At 34.2% G+C, this 20151-nt stretch overlaps 1 protein-coding gene across 2 annotated transcripts; it reads right to left on the minus strand.

The window, feature by feature from the left end:
* Positions 1-356: 356 nt before the first annotated feature.
* On the minus strand, positions 357-19744 carry LOC123564542 (uncharacterized). Of its 2 annotated transcripts, none has more exons than XM_053537194.1 (6): positions 19726-19744; positions 3004-3148; positions 2457-2570; positions 1872-1947; positions 1340-1495; positions 357-738 (listed from the first exon to the last, which is right to left on the minus strand). In XM_053537194.1, the coding sequence occupies exons 2-6, from the start codon at positions 3142-3144 to the stop codon at positions 626-628; spliced, it is 600 nt and encodes a 199-aa protein (XP_053393169.1). In that variant the 5' UTR covers positions 3145-3148; positions 19726-19744; the 3' UTR covers positions 357-625. The 2 variants fall into 2 exon arrangements, with proteins under 2 accessions (XP_053393169.1, XP_053393170.1); XM_053537195.1 differs by lacking the exon at positions 19726-19744 and adding an exon at positions 3803-3900.
* Positions 19745-20151: the final 407 nt, after the last annotated feature.

Raw genomic sequence — 20151 nt, forward strand, 5'->3', positions numbered from 1 at the left:
ATATATGGAAACAATTAAACGATTGGGTAAATAGTACGGTATTTAAGTCACCAATCCAGACAAAAACTTAGGAGACAATTAATAAAAATACCCAAAAAAAGACCGTCCAGTTTTCAGTCAAGAATATTAGAAAATATAAATATTAAAAAATAAAATCTGGCATAACAATGCAAGAAAATGACAATTTAGAGGAACATGTATATTTATATGTAAGTTAAATTCGCGGATACACATCCAAACATCCTTTTTTTCTTCTTCTCGTGCGTATTTCCATATTCCATTAACTTTCCTAATGTTTGCTTATACTGGTAAGTATCGAGGTATATAAACTGCTAAAAAATACAAAAAGCATACACTATCGTTCATGTTTTATTTATGAAGTCTTCAAAAAGTTACCAAGTTAAAGGCAGACACATAGCATTTTGTCTCTATATATTACATCAGTATGGTCAGATAAACGAGATTCTAAGATTATAAACTGTACTCGGAGATAAGTCTCAAAATACAAAATTGCCATTGGTTAATTCAAAGTTTGGGCTCAGAAGCAGCAATTTATTATACCGGTCACAAACACTGTCATAATATTTTCATCAACTATTACGGTATTTAAGTTGTTACAAGTGTTTCATTTTCCGACAGGAGAGCTAGGCTTACAGATCGCCGGAATGTCGAATACTGTGTGGTCGAGGATCCCCAAGGTGAAGTTATACGGCATCACGACCTGCATGTAGGGGCTCGCTGAAAACAATACGAATACAAAAGCTCTGAAATAGATTTAGATATCTTTACAGTTGTTGAAACATCAAACGGCACATAGTTCTCTTTCCATACTCTCTATTTCCGGCATCCTAACTTTTCTGCTTCTATTTCCTTGACTTCTAAATCTATCCTTATAGCATCCAAATTGTATTATAAGTTGACTTCCAGTTCTACTTACATGACCTCTGTCTTCTTTGTTAGGAAATAATACAGTTAGACAGAAGGTATGAAGGAACGAAGTTAGAAGCATAACGGTATGATGAAGTTAGAAGCATAAAGGTATGAAGTGAGAAGCATAAAGGTATAAAATTAAAAGTATGAAGGTACGAAGTTAGAAGCATAAACGTCTGATGAAGTTAGAAGCAATAATATGAAGACAAAAGTAAGAGGGTATGAAGTTAGAGGCATGAAGCAAAGTCAATATAAGTATGACGACTTAAACGTCAAAGGAAGGGATAAAGCAATGTGGAAGTAAACTGTCTCTCCAGTGTTTTCATAGCTTTAAATCATTTTGTTTTTAGACTTTGTGCTGACTAAATCTTACGATACCTTTGCTGCAGTTAATTCTATTTTTACTTACATCCAGTTGGAATGGCAGAGATATCTAAAATCGGGAAGCAGTCCTCGGAGGCGATAAGGAATGACGTCACTGTGCTTGCGCTGTTGTTGTACACACTGAAGTTCATGCCGGAGTTTTTCAGACCATAGCTTGAGGATGTGAGTTTTGTTGCCCAATCTGTATTTGAAAGCCGTATCGACTCATTGGTGATATTAATTAAGCAATAGATTATAACATGCACAAACTAATATACAATGAAATGAAAACCTTACTACGTGGCCCATCTGTCTCTCTGTATATATGCGGTAACGAGAACGCTTTTTGGTTTTGCTCTATACACAGCACTTAAATTCATTTTAATTTGAAAGCCATCAGGTGTCGTATTTGAGCGGCTTTACGGATGATTTAAAAATACTATTCACGTCTGACTCAGTGCATACTTGTCGCTCTTGCAATTAAAGTTCGTTTTCAGAGCGTATTCTTTAATGATTTATGTTTCCTTAATGGTTTAAAAGTCCTGTGTATACCAGTAGAGTTTCTACTATATACATACCTGGAATACAGCCCTCCTTGAACGGCGTCAATGACTTCTGTGTGCAGTGATTCCCTGATATCACATACTTTGTATTCTTTAAACACAAAATATTAAGTTATACTTTTTGACATTTAAAAATACCCATTCAAGCAGTTTCTAATCCTCAGTTTGCAGAGACCTGTTGTCACAGGATCGGGAGTTAAGCTCAGGTCTTCGGGATCTCTTATCCCAGTGCGAGTACTGAGCAGAAATATAGTAAGAATTAGTTTTAATTCGTTCTGTCTTAAACTTGACGCTTTCATTGGAATATTCACTTGCTCGTTGGCTCCTAATGCTTTAAGTACAAAATTAACCATTCAATATAATGGCAGCGTTTACTGAATATCTGAAGAATTTTTCAACACAACACCCGTGCGTATTTACATATTTGTACAAGTGGACGTTTAGGTTTACTTTTTAAACGTTACTGGCCGCATACCTTGAAACCAATCCAAATCGTGACATAATTATCTCGTTCATTTTATTTCAGACGAGGAAAAGAAAATACCTCTAGGGGTAATAGCTAGAGTCACATATTGCATGCAGAAACAGCACGAAACTTACCGTTACATTGTAATCTTTGAGGACAGTGACCCTGGTGTTATAACCATCAACTGTAAGGTCTTCGATGAATACTTCTCTCCTACTTACACCGTCAAACCAGTAGTGTAAATTACCCTGAAAATGTGAAATAGGTTTTAGTAGGATGTTTGAAAGTGAACATAATTCTGTAAACGTTATAGGAGGGTTGAAGTTTTTATACGGCATTGTCTACTGCAACAACTAACCAACCAACCAACCAACCGACCAACCAACCAACCAACAAACAAACGAAACAAAAAGCGAAGAGTCATCATTTATTATTAACTTTACATTATGTAGCGAAATAATGAAACATATATTATATAACAATATCCACAATAATATCTTGAACTGAAGAACCAAAACTAAAACAAGTTTCCAGTTTTCAGAACTTACAAGGCTATAAACAACAATACAACACTAGGAAGGAAGAAAGCTGAACTTTTCGTCCTGGAAAATTAGTTAGATAGCCTCATTGTACACCTGTACATTTACAGAAAAGAGAACAGTCATTTTGCAGGATACTTACATATAAAATCAAGAGTTGTCCATTTTTAACGGTTGCTTTCATTAACCCTTGGTTAGCTTCATACTGCTTTGGAAAGCAGCAGACACTTGCGTGTGTTACACCAATACATACCAGTGTGACAGCAAAACATATGGTGTACATTTTTCTGAAATAAAACAAAACAACAATAATGTAGACTACACTTATCCAACATGTGTCAGGATAGCTTTGGTGAACTTGTCAATAACCATCGATTAGTTTCATACTACATTGGAAAGCAGTAGACACTTGCGCGGACCACAATTTCACACAACTGTGAGACAGCAAAGACCATGATACACATTATCCTGAAAATCCCGAAATAATAAAGCAGCACTGTTGGTACAGCTTTGGTAAACTTGGTCCTTTTCGTATTTACACTCAAGAAAGATATTCTGCTGTGATAGATCTATTCTGCAGTACAAACACTTTCTGAAGCAACAAATGTTACTGTAATTACAAATACTTTGTGCTGTTACACATACAGTCAATACTTACATATGAATTTATATATTCAATCTGTTCTATATATGATAACAATTTCCTTTGTGTTATAGCAGTTACAAGTGAAACGGATAAATTTACTTAAAGTTTGTTTAAAGTTATCAATTACAAATCAATTTTAAATATATTAATTATACATTTCAATTACTAGCCCTTTTAGAAGTTAAGTGAAAAACTGCAACTAAATATCTCTGATTCGCTTGTTCATATTATAACAAAAATACATTAGTTATGTTTATATGTATATTAAACATTTTCAGAGATACAAATATCTTACTTTGTTGTATGTAGAGGTAGAGTCCTTGTCAGCTGAAATCTTATAGAGCAATGAACTTTAAATTAACATTGTATAGTTTATTTAATAATTCATTTCCGTTTAAAATACTTTTGGCACTAGGTAACATGCATATTGCACCGTCATTATGGTACATGGCATACATTACGTTTACTTTATGATACGCCACGACAATCTTCACATCCTGGCCGATGAAACTACATTTTGCACATACTTTATTGATGTGAATTATATTAGATCATGGACATGAAAATTTCCTTGTTTTTGCTAAAATGTCAGTTTTGTTGATAAAATGAATAGGAATTTCGTTTCTTAATTGGGATTTCATTTCATGGACTGAAAGAACTACGACGTCGACGAAAATGAGCTCAAACAAAATATTTTAATTAAGAATTAATATATCCCAAACAGTGATTTGCCGTAAATAATTGTTTGGAGTTTAGATGCGAAGTAATTATATTACGAGGGCACAGCCCTCGTGATATAATAATACGCATCTAAACGACAATCAATGATTTTATTCAAGAGCAAATCACTGTTTGAGATATATTATTTCGATACTAACAGGTTGTCAAGGAATATATGTGCATCCTTGACGACATACACAAAAGTTTTGCCTGTTTTCTACTGGTTTCTTTTCCAGTGCGCCGCTATGCCGTTTGACGCTATGACGTTATAAACGTGACGTTAGAAAAATGAGTTGTTTAACGAATAATCAAGGCCTTCGAGTGGTTTGTCGTCTAATTTATAACGGTTCAGAGTTCAGATACGCATGAATTGAAATATCGAAACATCTGAACGATGAACTGTGGTAGATTAGACGATAAACCACAAGAAGGCCTTGATTGTTTTCATTCTTACATGTTCAATGAAATATTTTGATAAATACTCTGCTGGACTTCATTTATCCGAGTACTAATGAAGCGGACGTCTTGCGGCAATTTGACGTCGTAATTGACGTCATTATGCTGTCTTACCAGCCGCGCGTCAACCGTTGTTTATCGCAAAATATACAGAGCTTGATTTTCTTATTTGTTTAACTGGCAATAAAATCAAGCCATGTTAGAATATACAATAATACACAATTTTCAGCTTTCTTTGTTTAATAGGAAAACAAAATGGGTCGTGTTTGAATGAATTCATAATATATAATTATTGCTTGAGGATATTTTATCATATCTATAATGTTTGTGGATTTTTTAAAATCAAATCCTTCCTCTGAAAGGAAAATAGTAATTATATTATCAATATTGTATCCTAATTGTCCTTTAACGCTTTGATGTTTTGTTTAATCTAAATCAGTTTGTCTTTAATAGCCAGAATAATAACAATTGTTGTAGCTTGTGCAATCTAGCATGGCACCAAGTATCGAAACTCTCATGTCCAGCCCGAAACCAATCATTTATGCCATCAAGGTTTCCCTAAATCTCCAAATATTATCACATAACTGATAGTGTGTCAATTAGAAATTCTACATGTTTTTATTTATGTGTTCCTACAATGGTTAAAAACATAAATAATGAACAAAATAACTTCTGTTTGTTTTACTCAATACGTGATAGCACTTTTGTGGAATTATTATTACTTTGCAACCCATGAAATGAACTTGCCAATGGATAGATATTGCTTGCTTGTCAGTTGCTTATAGTAATGAATTTGATAAAAATGAATATGGATGCGAGGATAAACGAACAGTTTGTATTTTCACTGATTTGGATTCTTGCTGGTCGCAGAGCCCTAATGTTGTTTTTCCTTCATGGCCCAACGTCAGACATATGAGTTATAACATTTGTTTCTGCTAAAATGTCTTACATGAAAAAATCCATTTGTAAGTATTTGGTCTGTTTAGAACTATTCTAAACATGTAGATAACTACAGTATTAAGCTTAGCGTTTTAAAAAGTTGAGGTAGGTAATTTCTTCGTCAAAATATTTAAGTTCCATTTACAATATTTGTTATACTCCAGTTTATATCAGCCTTTTTCTTTGGAATGAAATAAAGATAACCTGCCATTTTAGAACTAAGAAAACGAAAAAACAACAAACAAAAAAACACAGCCTACATTTAATTTGGATTGGGGGATTTTTTAAGTGACATGGTTTTTAAAAGTTCGGTCTTTTGAAAGCGTGCTAACAAATGACTGTTTACATCAGTAGGCACGTTGCTTAATGAGAAGAAGCAAATAGTTACATGTCTATAAATACACATGTACTGTAGTTTTAAAACGAAGACTTGAATATTGTTGTATTTTCTGGTCCTTTGGGATCACGGAGGCCGGTGCTAGGGGGCGTGAGAGATGTTGCACATTTCATTACCTCTCATGAACAGACTTAATCAAACCGAGTCTGCTATTATTCAGCTTGATTGCATTCTATGCTTCCAACGGATCTTTTCGTAGATTTTATTTCTATCTTCATATCATTTCCGGTTTTGTAAGAGCATATGAATATAATGCTACTTTTTCAGTTTCTCTATTCTTCAATATACATACCTATTCTAGTTTATTTATCTTGTTTTTTATTTTTCAAATAAAAACAAAATTAAGCCCATTTTGGTAAGTTTAGTTTAACCAGCCACTAAATTGTAACTAATTCTGGTATAATTTTTTGAACCTACCCTTTTGCTTTTGTACAAGTTGAACTTACGGCGCCTTTTTATCTTTACTAGTAGACAATGTTGTATCTTAACTTTGATACAAATACAGGTAAGATTTTAAAAGCTATTTAAGTCAAAATACATTGCTTTCCTCAACGAACTGAGAGAAACGGCATCTATTTTTTCCGTGATACAGTCATATGAAGTCATATGATTCCCCGTCGTGAAGTCTAGAGAAAGAATATATACCTGGGCCTTTACTTTCTTTTAGACTGTAGAGACCTACCGCCCTGGGTAGTTGCACATCCTTATTAATCATGATACCGGTCTACTCAGTAATAACTGGTATTTACATATCAACATCTCTCTTGATAAAGCATGCAAATACAAGTATCTTTTGCGATTAACTCCAGGTGCGTTGATATAAATACCTGCGACAACCTCTTTGGGTGCGTCGATATTGAACAATCAATGTAGGTGCGTCTTTATAGATCATATACCTTGGGCAAATCTTGTAAGTCCTTCTTAGTCAGGATATTGGAACATACTGATAACCAATATACATACATCACCATCAGTTAGGATGAAGAGAATATGTACAGGTACTCCTCTCTGGTTTACATCAATACCTTCAAAATATCACAGGAACTCTGTTGAACGATTAATATAACTCTTTAATATTACGACGTCATGATAAATTGCATAACGCTTACATAACCTAAAAGGACGCCCGAGAAGTCCATAATATGGCATCGTAGAAATGAAAATTTCATCGTAGAAATAAATACTTCGTCATAGATTAACAATGAAGAACCTAGGCCTATGCACTGGGATCTTCTTCTTCTTAATGCAAAAGGTGACTCGAAAAAGCTTTATCGATTTGTATCTGAGACAACAGGCACTAGGTCTGAGAACCCTATGCCAACTGGACATGACAGTACACTGGCTGAGAAATTTGCAGATCATTTCATGAATAAAATCGAAAAAATTCGAGAATCGTTGAAACATTTCGATAAGTTTCAACCATGCGAAAAAGATATTCCTTGTTTTGACAGTTTTAAAGATCTGAGCGAGGAAGAAGTTAGAAAACTTATAAATCAACTACAGACAAAATCATGTGACCTTGATATTCTACCAACAAAAGTGCTAAAATCATACTTGGATGAGCTGTTGCCTGTTATTACCAAATTGGTTAATTTGTCGTTGCGCGACGGCATCTTTTCAACAAAATGGAAACAGGCAATTGTAAGACCTTTGTTGAAGAAAATGGGACTGGAACTTGAATTCGCAAACTACAGGCCTGTTAGTAATCTATCGTTTCTGTCAAAATTAATTGAAAAAGCATCTCTGTTCAGACTCAATGATCATGTAAACAAACACAATCTTCTACCAAAAAACCAATCTGCTTACAGGAAAAACCATTCTTGCGAATCAGCACTGTTACGTCTTGTAAATGATTTACTGGATGCTATGGAGAAGAAAGAAGTTACGGCGCTAATTGCCACCGATCTCAGTGCCGCTTTTGATACTGTAGATCATGACATTCTTGTTGATGTGTTAAACAAGCAGTATGGCGTTCGTGGAACAGCACTGAGCTGGGTTGATTCCTATCTGCGCCCCAGAAATTGTCGTGTAAGTGTCAATTCAGCCATGTCATTTCCACGCCAATTAAATTGTAGCGTTCCACAAGGGAGCTGCTTAGGACCGTGGCTATATTTGACATATGCGGGGACACTGTTTGATGTTATTCCGCCGTCGATTTCAGTTTACGGCTTTGCGGATGACCACACTGCTAATAAACGCTTTAAACCATCATCTCCAACAGTAGAATCCCAGGCAATACGAGAACATGTGCTAAAACAATCAACAACTGGATGAATGAAAATAAGCTTAAAATGAACACTTCCAAAACCGAGTTCATCATGTTTGGTAGTAGGCAACAGCTCTCTAAATGTTCAACTGACAAAGTATGCATTGTGGGTGATGAAGTGAAATCAGTGAGCTTTATTCGATATCTAGGTATATTCCTGGATGAAAACTTGAATCTAAAAGAGCATGTAAAAGGAAAGTGTAGAACAGCAATGCTCAACTACTTCAGAATAAAATGTATCCGGAAATATCTTACCAAAGAGGCTACCGAAACCCTTGTCCTGTCATTGGTGATATCCCATTTAGATTATTGTAATGTCATTCTGTATGGTATTACTCAAAGCGAAGTAAACAAAATGCAACGAATTCAGAACATGTGTGCAAAACTTGTCCTAAATCGAAGAAAATATGACAGTTCCAAGCAAGCGCTGTATGACCTTCACTGGCTACCAATCAAAGCCAGAATCACATTCAAAATGCTCACCTACATGTATATTTGTTCAGTTGGAAACTCTCCAGAATATCTTTCTGAATTTCTCATAAAACAAACACAGACAAGAAACTTGCGTTCTTCAAACTCCGTTACTGGGTGTTTCGTTGTTCCTTTCAACATGCGCAAGACGTTCAGCGACAGAAGTTTTGGTACTGTTGGACCTAAACTCTGGAATGAATTGCCTCTCGAAATAGGGAACTCGGACTCAATAGATGTTTTCAAAAAGAAGTTGAAAACTCATTATTTTGGAGATTACTTTGCACTCTTTTAGAGACTGTGACTGTAGTTTTTAAGAAACTGAAGTAACGTAGACTGGATGATTTTATTGTGAAAATACATTCGAAAATGAACTATATTATAACAAATACAAAATACAGTTGTTTGTAATAACTTCTTGACATGTCGCAAAAAACCATTTATTCTTATTTAATAATAAACAGCTATCTTACTGTATCTTAATATTCTAATATTTTATTAATCTTATCTGATGTCTGATATTTTTTTTAATGCTTACTAAATAGTTTATTCACAATGGTATTTATGCTCATTTATGTTATATGTCATTAAATATCTTAATTTTTGTCGTATTTTCATGTATTTGTAAAACGCCATTGAATATGTTTTGCGTAAAAATAGGCGTTTTATCAAATGAAACAGTTTCAGTTTCTTCAGTCAAAGCAGTTATAAGCATACATCAATACAAAGCATTATAGAAGATGAATATAGGTTCTTTGGTTCTGACATAACGTGGTAATTCAGACTAGGCATACTGCAAGGTGTGGTGTTTTATATGGTCTTGTATTTACTTCATAATGTTGTTGCTGTTATTGTTCATTTTGTAAGGCTAAAAGTGCCTTTTCAATGAGTTTGACTTTCTGCTCTTTAACAAAGTTAAGACTGCATAATATTATTTCTTTTACCTTGTTAAATAGCTTTTTAGGTATTTCTAAGAAGAAATGTCTTGTCTGTGAGTTTGAATTCTCAAGGTTTTACGGCTGAGAAGAAGATACCGACTGAAAACGGACGCCAGTATTTATAACCTCCAGAGTGCCAATGGCAACGGCTTTGACCAATGAAAATCCCGGCTTAAGACTAAGTACTGTGATACGCCCAAGTTAATATTTTACAATAAAAATAATAACGGTGCATTACATTACAGGCTTAAGTACTACATGCATGGCTTAAAGGAAAAGCCACATAATTATACATAATATATTATGAAATAACATATTGACAAAAAGGCGGCGCATTATAGGCTGAGCGTAATGATGCATGCAGACGTAATTTGTTACGCCAAGTATATATAGTAAAAAACCCGTGGTGACATTTCACATTTCAACTTCATTATTTCACGCTTTCTTCATGAATTCACGATTTCATGATAAAATTTCACGATTTCCACTTCATGAATTCACGATTTCATGATAAAATTTCACGATTTCCACTTCATGAATTCACGTTTTCACGAATTCACGATTTAACAATTTCCACTTCAAGAATTCACGATTTCACAATTTTCACTTCATGATTTCACGATTTCACGATTTCACGATTTCCACTTCATGAATTCACGATTTCACGAATTCACAATTTCACGATTTCCGCTTCATGATTTCACAATTTCACAATTTCCACTTCATGAATTCACGATTTCACGAATTCACGATTTCACCATTAAACTTCACGAATTCACAATTTCTTGATTTCACGAATTCACGATTTCACCATTACACTTCACGATTTCAAGAATTCACGATTTCCACTTCAAGAACTCACGATTTCTCGATTTCACGATTTCATAATTATAGTACAATTTCAACTTTTCGCGATTTAATTAGTCACATGATTAATGTATGACGTAGAAAACCGCGGGTGATATTCGCTACATGTAAGATGGCGTGTTATATAATTGTACAACCAGGTTTAGGTACTGAAAGTGAAAACTGGCCGAAAATGCCTAAACTGATGAGGAAATAGACTTACAAACAATACATTTATAATGCATTATTGCTTAAAATGTGAAATTGTTCAATTCCCTCTTTTCGGTTTTAGTAAGCTCCTTATCTTTGTGCTATTAAATAAAAAGCGATGCATCTTATTCACATGTAAGCTATTGCCACCTGCTGTGTAAATGGTATGCAAACTGAGTTGATCAAGAGTACGGCCTTACCACGAGGGCCGTTTAAAACGTTAAAAAGCGGCTTAGAATTACATGCGTGGAAAGGATATACATACAAAATATAAATTCAATCCATGCAAGCATTCTCTTTTAAATAAACAGAAACCAATATGTCTATGGACGGAAAGACGGATTCCAAAATAACGGACTGACGGACGGACAACTGCAAGGCTTAATGCTCCGTCGCCATAAATGGCGTGGGCATAATAAACATACTTATATATTTTGGAATTGTCTAAAACAGGAAAGCTACTTGGGCATCTTATTTTGTTCATACATGTTTTAGTGTTGAAAGTACCCAATACTGTGTGGGTACAGGCACCAATATCCTTCCCCAACCTCCACACAGACGTATGCAGGAGTATAAACACATCCTCTGTAACCCAGACCATTCATTACGTTTACACTTCATTGAATGGAGAGTAACGGAATGGATAGGCCAAATAGAACAAGAGAAATCAAGATATCATGAAATCGTGAAGTTTAAGGGTGAAATCGTGAATTCAAGAAGTGGAAATCGTGAAATCAAGAAATCGGGAAATCATGAAATCGTGAAATCAAGAAATCGTGAAGTTTTTTTCGTGAAATCGTGAATTCGTGAAATCGTGAATTCATGAAGTGGAAATCGTGAATTCAGGAAGCAGAAATCGTGAAATCGTGAATTCATGAAGTCATGAAGTGGAAATCGTGAAATCAAGAAATCGTGAAATCATGAAATCGTGAAATCAAGAAATCGTGAAGTTTTTTTTCGTGAAATCGTAAATTCATGAAATCGTGAATTCGTGAATTCATGAAGTGGAAATCGTGAAATCAGGAAGCAGAAATCGTGAATTCGTGAATTCATGAAGTGGAAATCGTGAAATCATGAAGCAGAAATCGTGAAATAATGAAGTTGAAATGTCACCACAGGTCTTTCGTAAAATACACATTAAAATGTTACAACTGATATGAAATATCTGGCTTATATCAGGCTTTTAGTTGTTTTAGCATAAATATGATTCCTTAAACGTTTCAGTCATAACAAAGATACATTCTCAAAAAGCCGGGCCTTAAAATGTAGAAGTAATCCCAAAGTTCTGTGTCCGCCATTTTAAATACCGTAAATGACACAAGGCAGTTTCATCAGAAATGGTACAATACGTCTGTAGATTTGTACCTGTCCGAGAGTAATTAATAAGTTCGCTAAAAGAGTCATCTGTCTCCTGGGCTAATCATCACAGGAGTTACGTATCCTAATGTAGAGAACTCTTTCACAAGGAGAAATGTCAACAATGATGCCATTCTAATTTTATGAAGAATCTTTGTAGGAAACAGTCCACTTGTAAAAAAGTTACTTAGGTATGATGTTTATAAACACTTTGAAATTAAGAACAGTCCTTGTATTAAGTTACATAACACTAGTTCAATAGTTACTTGTATGCTAAATGTCACATAATTTCATGACGTACATGTACATTCTATAAGGGAGAATTATATTACAAGACAATATTACATTTAACTCAAAGAAAATATACGCTTAATGATATATTTTAAAAATATGACAATTAGTCCTGTAAAACAATCATCATGTTGGTAGGATTCGATAGGAAACTTAAATCTGCACCTTTTTTGGATATTGAAACAGAAATTTATAAAATTAAGCTATTATCACAAACGTTTTTGGCATCTTTATTTAGGAAAATTTTAAGTATGTAAAGCGATAGAATTATATGTATATCTTATGGGATTGGTTTCCCATCGGACCTGTAAGAAAATATCAAGCTTTTCCTTGTGATCTTTTTTCTATGTTACCCATAGGAAAGGGAAGGTGGAAGTAAAGACTAATTGCAAAATTGTAAAGATATTTGAATATAAACACAAAATACGTTAAAATTCGCGGTGGAGTACAAGAGAGGGTTAACGGCATGTAACGCCAATTGTTGTACGATATTACTATGCTATTTCGTATTATTACATGACTGTATTCTATTGTTTCTCTGATTGGCTGAAAACGGTTCGAAAAGTAATGAGTAAATATCATATCAACTTATCTTGGGTAATAAATAGTACGAAAATAATAATAGATCAAAGTAGGTGCTTGGAAAACCAATATCAACCTGATTTGGTCTAAATTTATTCCTTATTTCTTGATTAAAGATACAATCGTAATAACAAAGCTGACTATACATTTATTCATGTAATAAAACAATTATTGACTTTTTCATAGGTTGATATCAGGATTTATCAACCCTCAAAAAGTTATATTCACCTCGCCTTCCGCTCGGTGAATATAACTATTTTCGGATTGATAGATCCTGATATCAACCTATGAAAAAGTCGACAATTGTATAATGTATACATTTATAAAATATACAAAAGGGTGTTAATGTGGTATAGTTTTCTGTACTATACAAAGCTTGACTAATAATCTTTTGATTCGCTTTCATGATTCGAATACGCAGAGATTCATTCATTGGTAAAGAATTGTGGTGGATGGCGGGGCGAAAAGTATTAAAGAATTGAAACAATACAAATTACAAAACCCTAATCAACAAAATATTCCAATACTTTTGTTTCCACCAGGGTTTTCTTGGTTGTCATGCAGTCCTTATTAACTAGACTCAGTGCGGTGCCACTTGATCAAACCGTTATCTCGATATTTAATTGACGCCGTCTTTTGCATGATATGCAAGGTGCACGCAACTAGTCTAGATACATGGGGATAATGGAATTGTTATCTAATTCTGTATCTAATTAACTGTACAAGGAAGGAAGTAAATATATTAACTATCTATATATGTACACTGACAGTAAGTTCTAAGCTCAGCTGCTAGTTAAATATAAAAAAATCTCGTATGCAATATGAATAAGTTTGACTAATATTTTGTTGTGTTTAAAGGTCGTCATTATAAAATGAAAAAAAAAAAAAAAACAAACGATTATTAGAAAGTGAATGTTTTACATCTAATCAGCCATTGCATTTCAATAAATTATTGAAAACAGGAAATAACTGTTTTATTATTTATTATTTCATCTCATTTTGTTCGTGCATATATTTCATCTTGTTTTGTTTGTGCATAGATGCTTTATTTAGAGCAAATGTTATAAGACTTTAAAAAAACTGATTTAATGTCATAAAAGAACTACTAAAATTATACTTGAAGAACCATGGCTAACTTTCACAAAATTTATATCTAGACATTTACTTCAAATGTAGAAAATCCTCATCAAATATATTTAACGTTTACTAAATATATAAAATAATTATGTACTATGTAGTGCTACATTCATAAAAATATCATGCAGTAACAGTCACTTGTTTAAATAAACTTCCAGGTTTTTAGTGGTATTACACATTCATACTGTGTTTAGTATACAGCGTTTACTATTTCAAACCTAATGCATAGTATTGTTAATATACATAGACTTGATATTTCTATGTTAACATAAACTATATGTAGTTTTTGGTGGCTGCTGCCAGCAGTGTCAAAAAGAATACTACGTTTGACAAATCTTGTCAGGTCTTAAGACCATCCTAACAGCCAAAAATAGTTCCAGGCTTTCCAGGGAAACAATTATCTACACAACGTGCAGAATATGCAATGCTACAAGGTATGTCTTAATACCATTTTTAATGTAAATTCGGCGACTAAAATCATCATAAACTTAAGTCAACGTTTTAATTAAAACAACCACGCGTATGAATACAAATATGCAAATTTATGGTCACATGAATAAACGATGACCTCATGTCACCTGAACTGGAGCGATGATAGTAGGTCACGTAGCTTATAACGTAGAAAAGTTACCTGAGAATCCAGACTGATAATTCAAGTTCTGATCTGGGGAAACCTGTTTCCTAACCGCAGTGTCACATGTATAACACCCGAAATATGAGACTGTATATAATATAGAACGATGACTTCTGATAGAAATATTTAATTCATGGCTAAAAATAGAAACGGAATTTCAACACGAATGTTTTCGAACATTTTCGGTCCATAGACAAAACCAGTTTGTACCTCCCAATAAGCTTTTCCAGCAAGTTGTTACAATTTTCAAATATCAGAATGTTCGTCATAGCTATCAAATTGTAAAATATTATACTAATGTAACCCTAGTGATTTACGAATGGTTGCCGAATTTTTCGTTTCAAACACCCGAAAATACGACCACATGTTAATTAGGCTATTTATAGAAAATCGATAATAAGTTTCCTCAGGCGTTGATACTGCCAATTAATACTAATTAGCGCAAATTTGGGATCTTTAATGCATAGATACGCATGTATTAGGTATAATTTCGTCTGACAAAACACGAATTATCAACGTGGAAACCCACAGGTCGCCCAAACTGACAAAATCTTAATGTTGCAAGCTCGCTTTGACTAAGTGGTACTACTGTCTCACAATTTTTATCAACTTGTAAGCTCGTGAATAGGGGCCGTATGCGAACCTGCAGCGATGATATTAATACTAGACATTTTGAAACGGCAAGTCGTCGGATAACAGATATGATAAAGTTAAAAATTAAGATCTTGAGATCTAACTAAATTTTAAACTTAATCTCCCGTGAAAAATTGGCGATGATAAACAAATACCTGTTTCGTCCTCACATTATTCACAAATAACTAATTTTTGTTAGTTGAAAACCTATATAATTTTACGGTTACACTCTTCGTCTCAAATGTTCTTAAAATTAAGAAAAATCTCATAGATATTTAAGTTTCTTGACAGTGGTGTTAGATGTTTGATTTCTTTCCGTGTAAACCTCTTTGATTTCATTAAAGTGTTTTTAAATTTAACGCTTCAATGATTTTTTTCCTCAAAATATGAACATTTCAATTTCTTTCAGCCTACATATGAGAACTAAAAATTTCTGTCTCCATTACGTTTTCTAACTAATAGAAATATTGAAACATTCAAATTGTTTAAGACAGAGTCTGCTAAATTCATTTGAGTCGTCCATGAGAAAACCAACATAGTGCATTTGCGACCACCATGGACCAAGACCTGCCTGTGCATCTGCGCAGTCTGGCCAGGATCCATGCTGTTCGCTAACGGTTTCTCTAATTGCATGGGCTTTGAAAGCGAAAAACATGAATCCTGGTTAGATTCATGCTGGTCGCAAACGCATTATTTTGGTTTTCTCATGATGCGGCTCATTAATTTTCTAGTTCTAAGAAAATGTCTGGTTTGATACAAATATATGTATCAAAATTAAAATGGTTTTGTTTCGTTAGTAACATTTTTTTCGATTTTTTCTCGGTCTTACTAAAGTTGTAAGTTTGTCTGACTGAATGGCCAGCATTTTTGCTCTGAAATACACTGGCTGCAGAACTGACATTCTGAAGTAAATTTGTGGTGCATGTTTGTGGTCTTTCTCATGAAAACCACAGCTATCTGATAAGGACTATAACAGTGTTTATATAATTAATGGCAAGCATTGTCCAAAAGCTTTAGAAAGAAATCTTAAAAGCTGAATGATTTGGAAAAAAAGCTTATATTATTTATTTATAGTAGTTACACCGTCGATGTAATTTTATAGGCATGAAGGGGGCAGTTAGCCGGATATGCCTCCGTGGTCCACTCGAATGTAGTCCATATCAATATATAGTGCAATTTTCCCGCCTAGTAAAGGCCATTTTCATGCCAGATATAAGCTTTATTGATGCTTGATTGTAAAAAGGAATGTCCGCAGATGATTTTAAGCTACGTTATATGCTTCAAAAGTTGATTTGAAGCTGCCTTGTAAAATGAAAGTGAAAGTAGGTATTTCCTGATGTCTACCTACGCGAATATTAGCGTTTTCATCACGTGTCTCAGTCACGTGACCATGGTTTACTGCATTATGGTCAACCCCATATTTTTGTGGTATATTTTGATTGTCTAAAGACAGACCTTCAAGACAAGGGTAGTCTCGCAGGAAGTGAAAGGCTAGAAATCTTGATAAAAATATGATATAAGTTGTTATTTTATATAGAAAGTAGTAGCGGAGGCATTTAATACCATCATACCTTTTATGTTGTAGTTTTCGTCACAAATAATAAAAAAAGGGACCAAAACTATTCGTTAAAGAAAGACTGAATCAGTGTATATGTATCATGTAACCAATGACTGGTAGTGAAAAAGGATTAATTTTGAAACAGAAGCTGAATATTTTGCAAAAAAGTTCCTCCTGGTTTAAATTAAGAATTCCTCAGTTGTTACTTTCTTTCCAATATTTTACACATTGATTAGCAGCCACCATCAGCGCTTTGAGCGCTTTGATTGTTTATGTTTTCAAATATGAAATTTGAGTCTATTATACCTTTAAAGTAAGTTCTTTACATCTTTTTTAGGTATTAAAATGGAATTCTTTGACTTCACCGAAAACATCTTACCACATTATGAAAATTAACTTATAATGGGTGATTTCAATTTGCATATTAACAGTGACAACAGTGCTGTTACTTCAAGGACTCCATAGAAGCAATGGGCCTGGAACAACATGTTGATTTCAGTACTCATACAGGAGGACATACCTTGGATCTAGTCATAACCGAGTCGCTTAATGGTGTTCATGAAGAGGAATGTGAGCCTTGACCATTTTTATCTGATCACTCTACTGTTAAGGTTCTCATAGATGTTAAAAAAGACTGTTACTTCTAGGAGCGTATCATATAGAAACTTCAAAAATCCGAACGAATCAGAATTTTCCAGTGTCCTTAGTGCAATAAACGTTGATTAACATAATATCAACAAGTTTGTGAAGGCATTTGAATCGGAAATAGAGGATGTCCTGCATATACCTCAGTCACACATACGGCGCGGATAGCTACGTCTAGCCTAGGATAGAAACGTAGTAATTCGTATCGATCTGTACCTGAGCCGTACCTCAAAGTAGTAATCTGTATCAATCTGTATCAATCTGTACCAACACTTGGTCAAAGCGAATTCAAGACTTGTCCCAAACTTGCAAGTTTCTCCAACTTTTGAACATGCACAAAAGTTTGAGCGATCCGTAGCCAGGAGCAGTAAAACGTAGTTCAACGTAGTACGCCGTACCTATCCGTACTTATTCGCGTTCTGTTTTTTTTTTGTTCCCCGTTTCCCGTGCTAAGACGTACTGCTACGTACTTATCCGTGTCCGCGCCTCCACAGACCAATCCCATCCGCACCGTACCTCAACGCACGGACATATGTCATATCTGTATGTGTGACTGCAGCTTAACAGGAGGAAATTTGACGCTTCCAAACAAGCATTGTATGACTTACATTGGTTACCGGTGAAAGCAAGGACTGAGTTTAAGATACTTTCTTTCATGTATAGCTGTCAATATGACAGAGCACCTATGTATTTAACAAAACCCTTTACAGATTATGTTCATAGTAGACAAGGCTTGAGATCGTCAGAAAATTCTAAATGACAACAAATGCAAAACATTTAATGACTGAAGTTTCTGTACTATTGGTCAAAAACTGTTGAATGAACTGCCGTTAGCATTACGTAAAAATAAATCACTCGATACATTCAAACAAAATCTTTAGACACTGTATTTTAGAGACTTTATGGCATTGTTTAAAAATTTTTGATAAATCTTTTATATGCAATAGGTGTTGGTTTTTAATCTTATGTGTTTTTACATTTCATCATTAATATTTTAAGGTTTGTTAAACTAAATGTAGACAACGCCACTGAATATGTCATTGTATAGAAATAGGCGTCTATTTCAGGTCCATTTCATTAAAGTGTTTAAAAGTCTTTATTGCTTAAAGAAAAATCTTAAAAGATATTAGTTAGATTTGCAATTCAAATTTTGAATGGAATATGTGTCTGTCTGCATGTTATGAAATATATTTTTCAGCTTGTCATACTTACTTCATTATTTGTTGCAAACTTTATAATATTCCATATAATGTCTTTGAAGGTCATATTGCAAATAAGATCCACTATCAATATGCTACTTTCATCAAATAAATGTTAGTGGGACGTTGCAAAGTTTCTAAACAAACGACGTCCAATAGTATATGCGGCTGGGAGTGAAACATTGCTTTGCATTGATTGTTCTCTTGCTGAAATCGTCTCGTGGATGCGCTGCAATATGTAGATGCTGATAAAACAGAAACGATGTTGTTCCTAATTTTCTAGCTCTAAGCACATTGCTGACGTTTCGGTAACTCTTTGATAAAATCAAAAATATATGTAAGGTTTCTTGGGCCGGTGTTTAACTGCAGTATGGATTTCAAAAGAATAGGATCTTAAATGACTGCCTGTGTTAAGATAGAGTCTTCCTAAACCCGAGGAGTCTTTTTTGTTATCCACGTTGCCCCAAGGGTTTGGAAAACATCTGCCTTACTCGGACAGATCATTTTTCTTGTATACCGTTGATATTACTGCAATATTTTCAAAGCTATTGTAACAAACTATATACATAATGCCAGAATGTACCTAACGCGACCTATTTTGTCAATATGACCTTGGCAGGCAAGACAAATGATTTTATCTGTTTACCTATAAATGACAGCTGTTTTCCCAAACACCAGGACAGAGTGAATAAAAATAAAAATCCACGCTAACGCTCGTTTGTTTTCTTTCTCATTCATCATTGCCCACCGTGTAGGGAAAACACTGTCTTACACATATTACACCCGAACAAAAGGAGCTCCGTCGGTTATCGGTAAAACGTAGAGTGCAGTACAAAGTCATTTGTAAATGGTAGCGTTGATCGTCCAGTTTCCGTTAGCCTTACGTAAAAACAGCAATTGCACTAATGAAACAGTAAAAGAGAAATAAAATAAGCGTACGTACCTTCAGTTTATTTAATTATAGTCCTCTGCAAACATTTTTCCAATGTTCAAAGTCTTTTTATTAGCATAAAAGGCAAGAAATAAACAACCACTCTGTTCCCGCTATTTATAGAAAGTGCGTCCATTTTACGTTATAGGTGCGCGGTATAGCACAACTAAATTTTTCTTGTATAGCACAGTTCAAAAATCCTATTCCACCATAAAATAGGCAAACACAGATTAACTTTAGAAATTAACATGAAAAAATGTTTAAAGTAACTCGAATCAGTTCAGAAAAATCACTCTTCTGTATTTTGATGGTAGGGACATTCAAAAATGCCATTGTGCCTTATAACTGTTTGTTTACAACAGTATTTTAGATGGGTCCAGTGTCCACAACCTTCAAAGTCACATTGTGCCCACTTAGTAAGCACAAGTGACACACAGT

Source organism: Mercenaria mercenaria, chromosome 2, assembly GCF_021730395.1.
Source record: "Mercenaria mercenaria strain notata chromosome 2, MADL_Memer_1, whole genome shotgun sequence".
In the NCBI taxonomy this organism is placed as follows: Eukaryota; Metazoa; Mollusca; class Bivalvia; order Venerida; family Veneridae; genus Mercenaria; species Mercenaria mercenaria.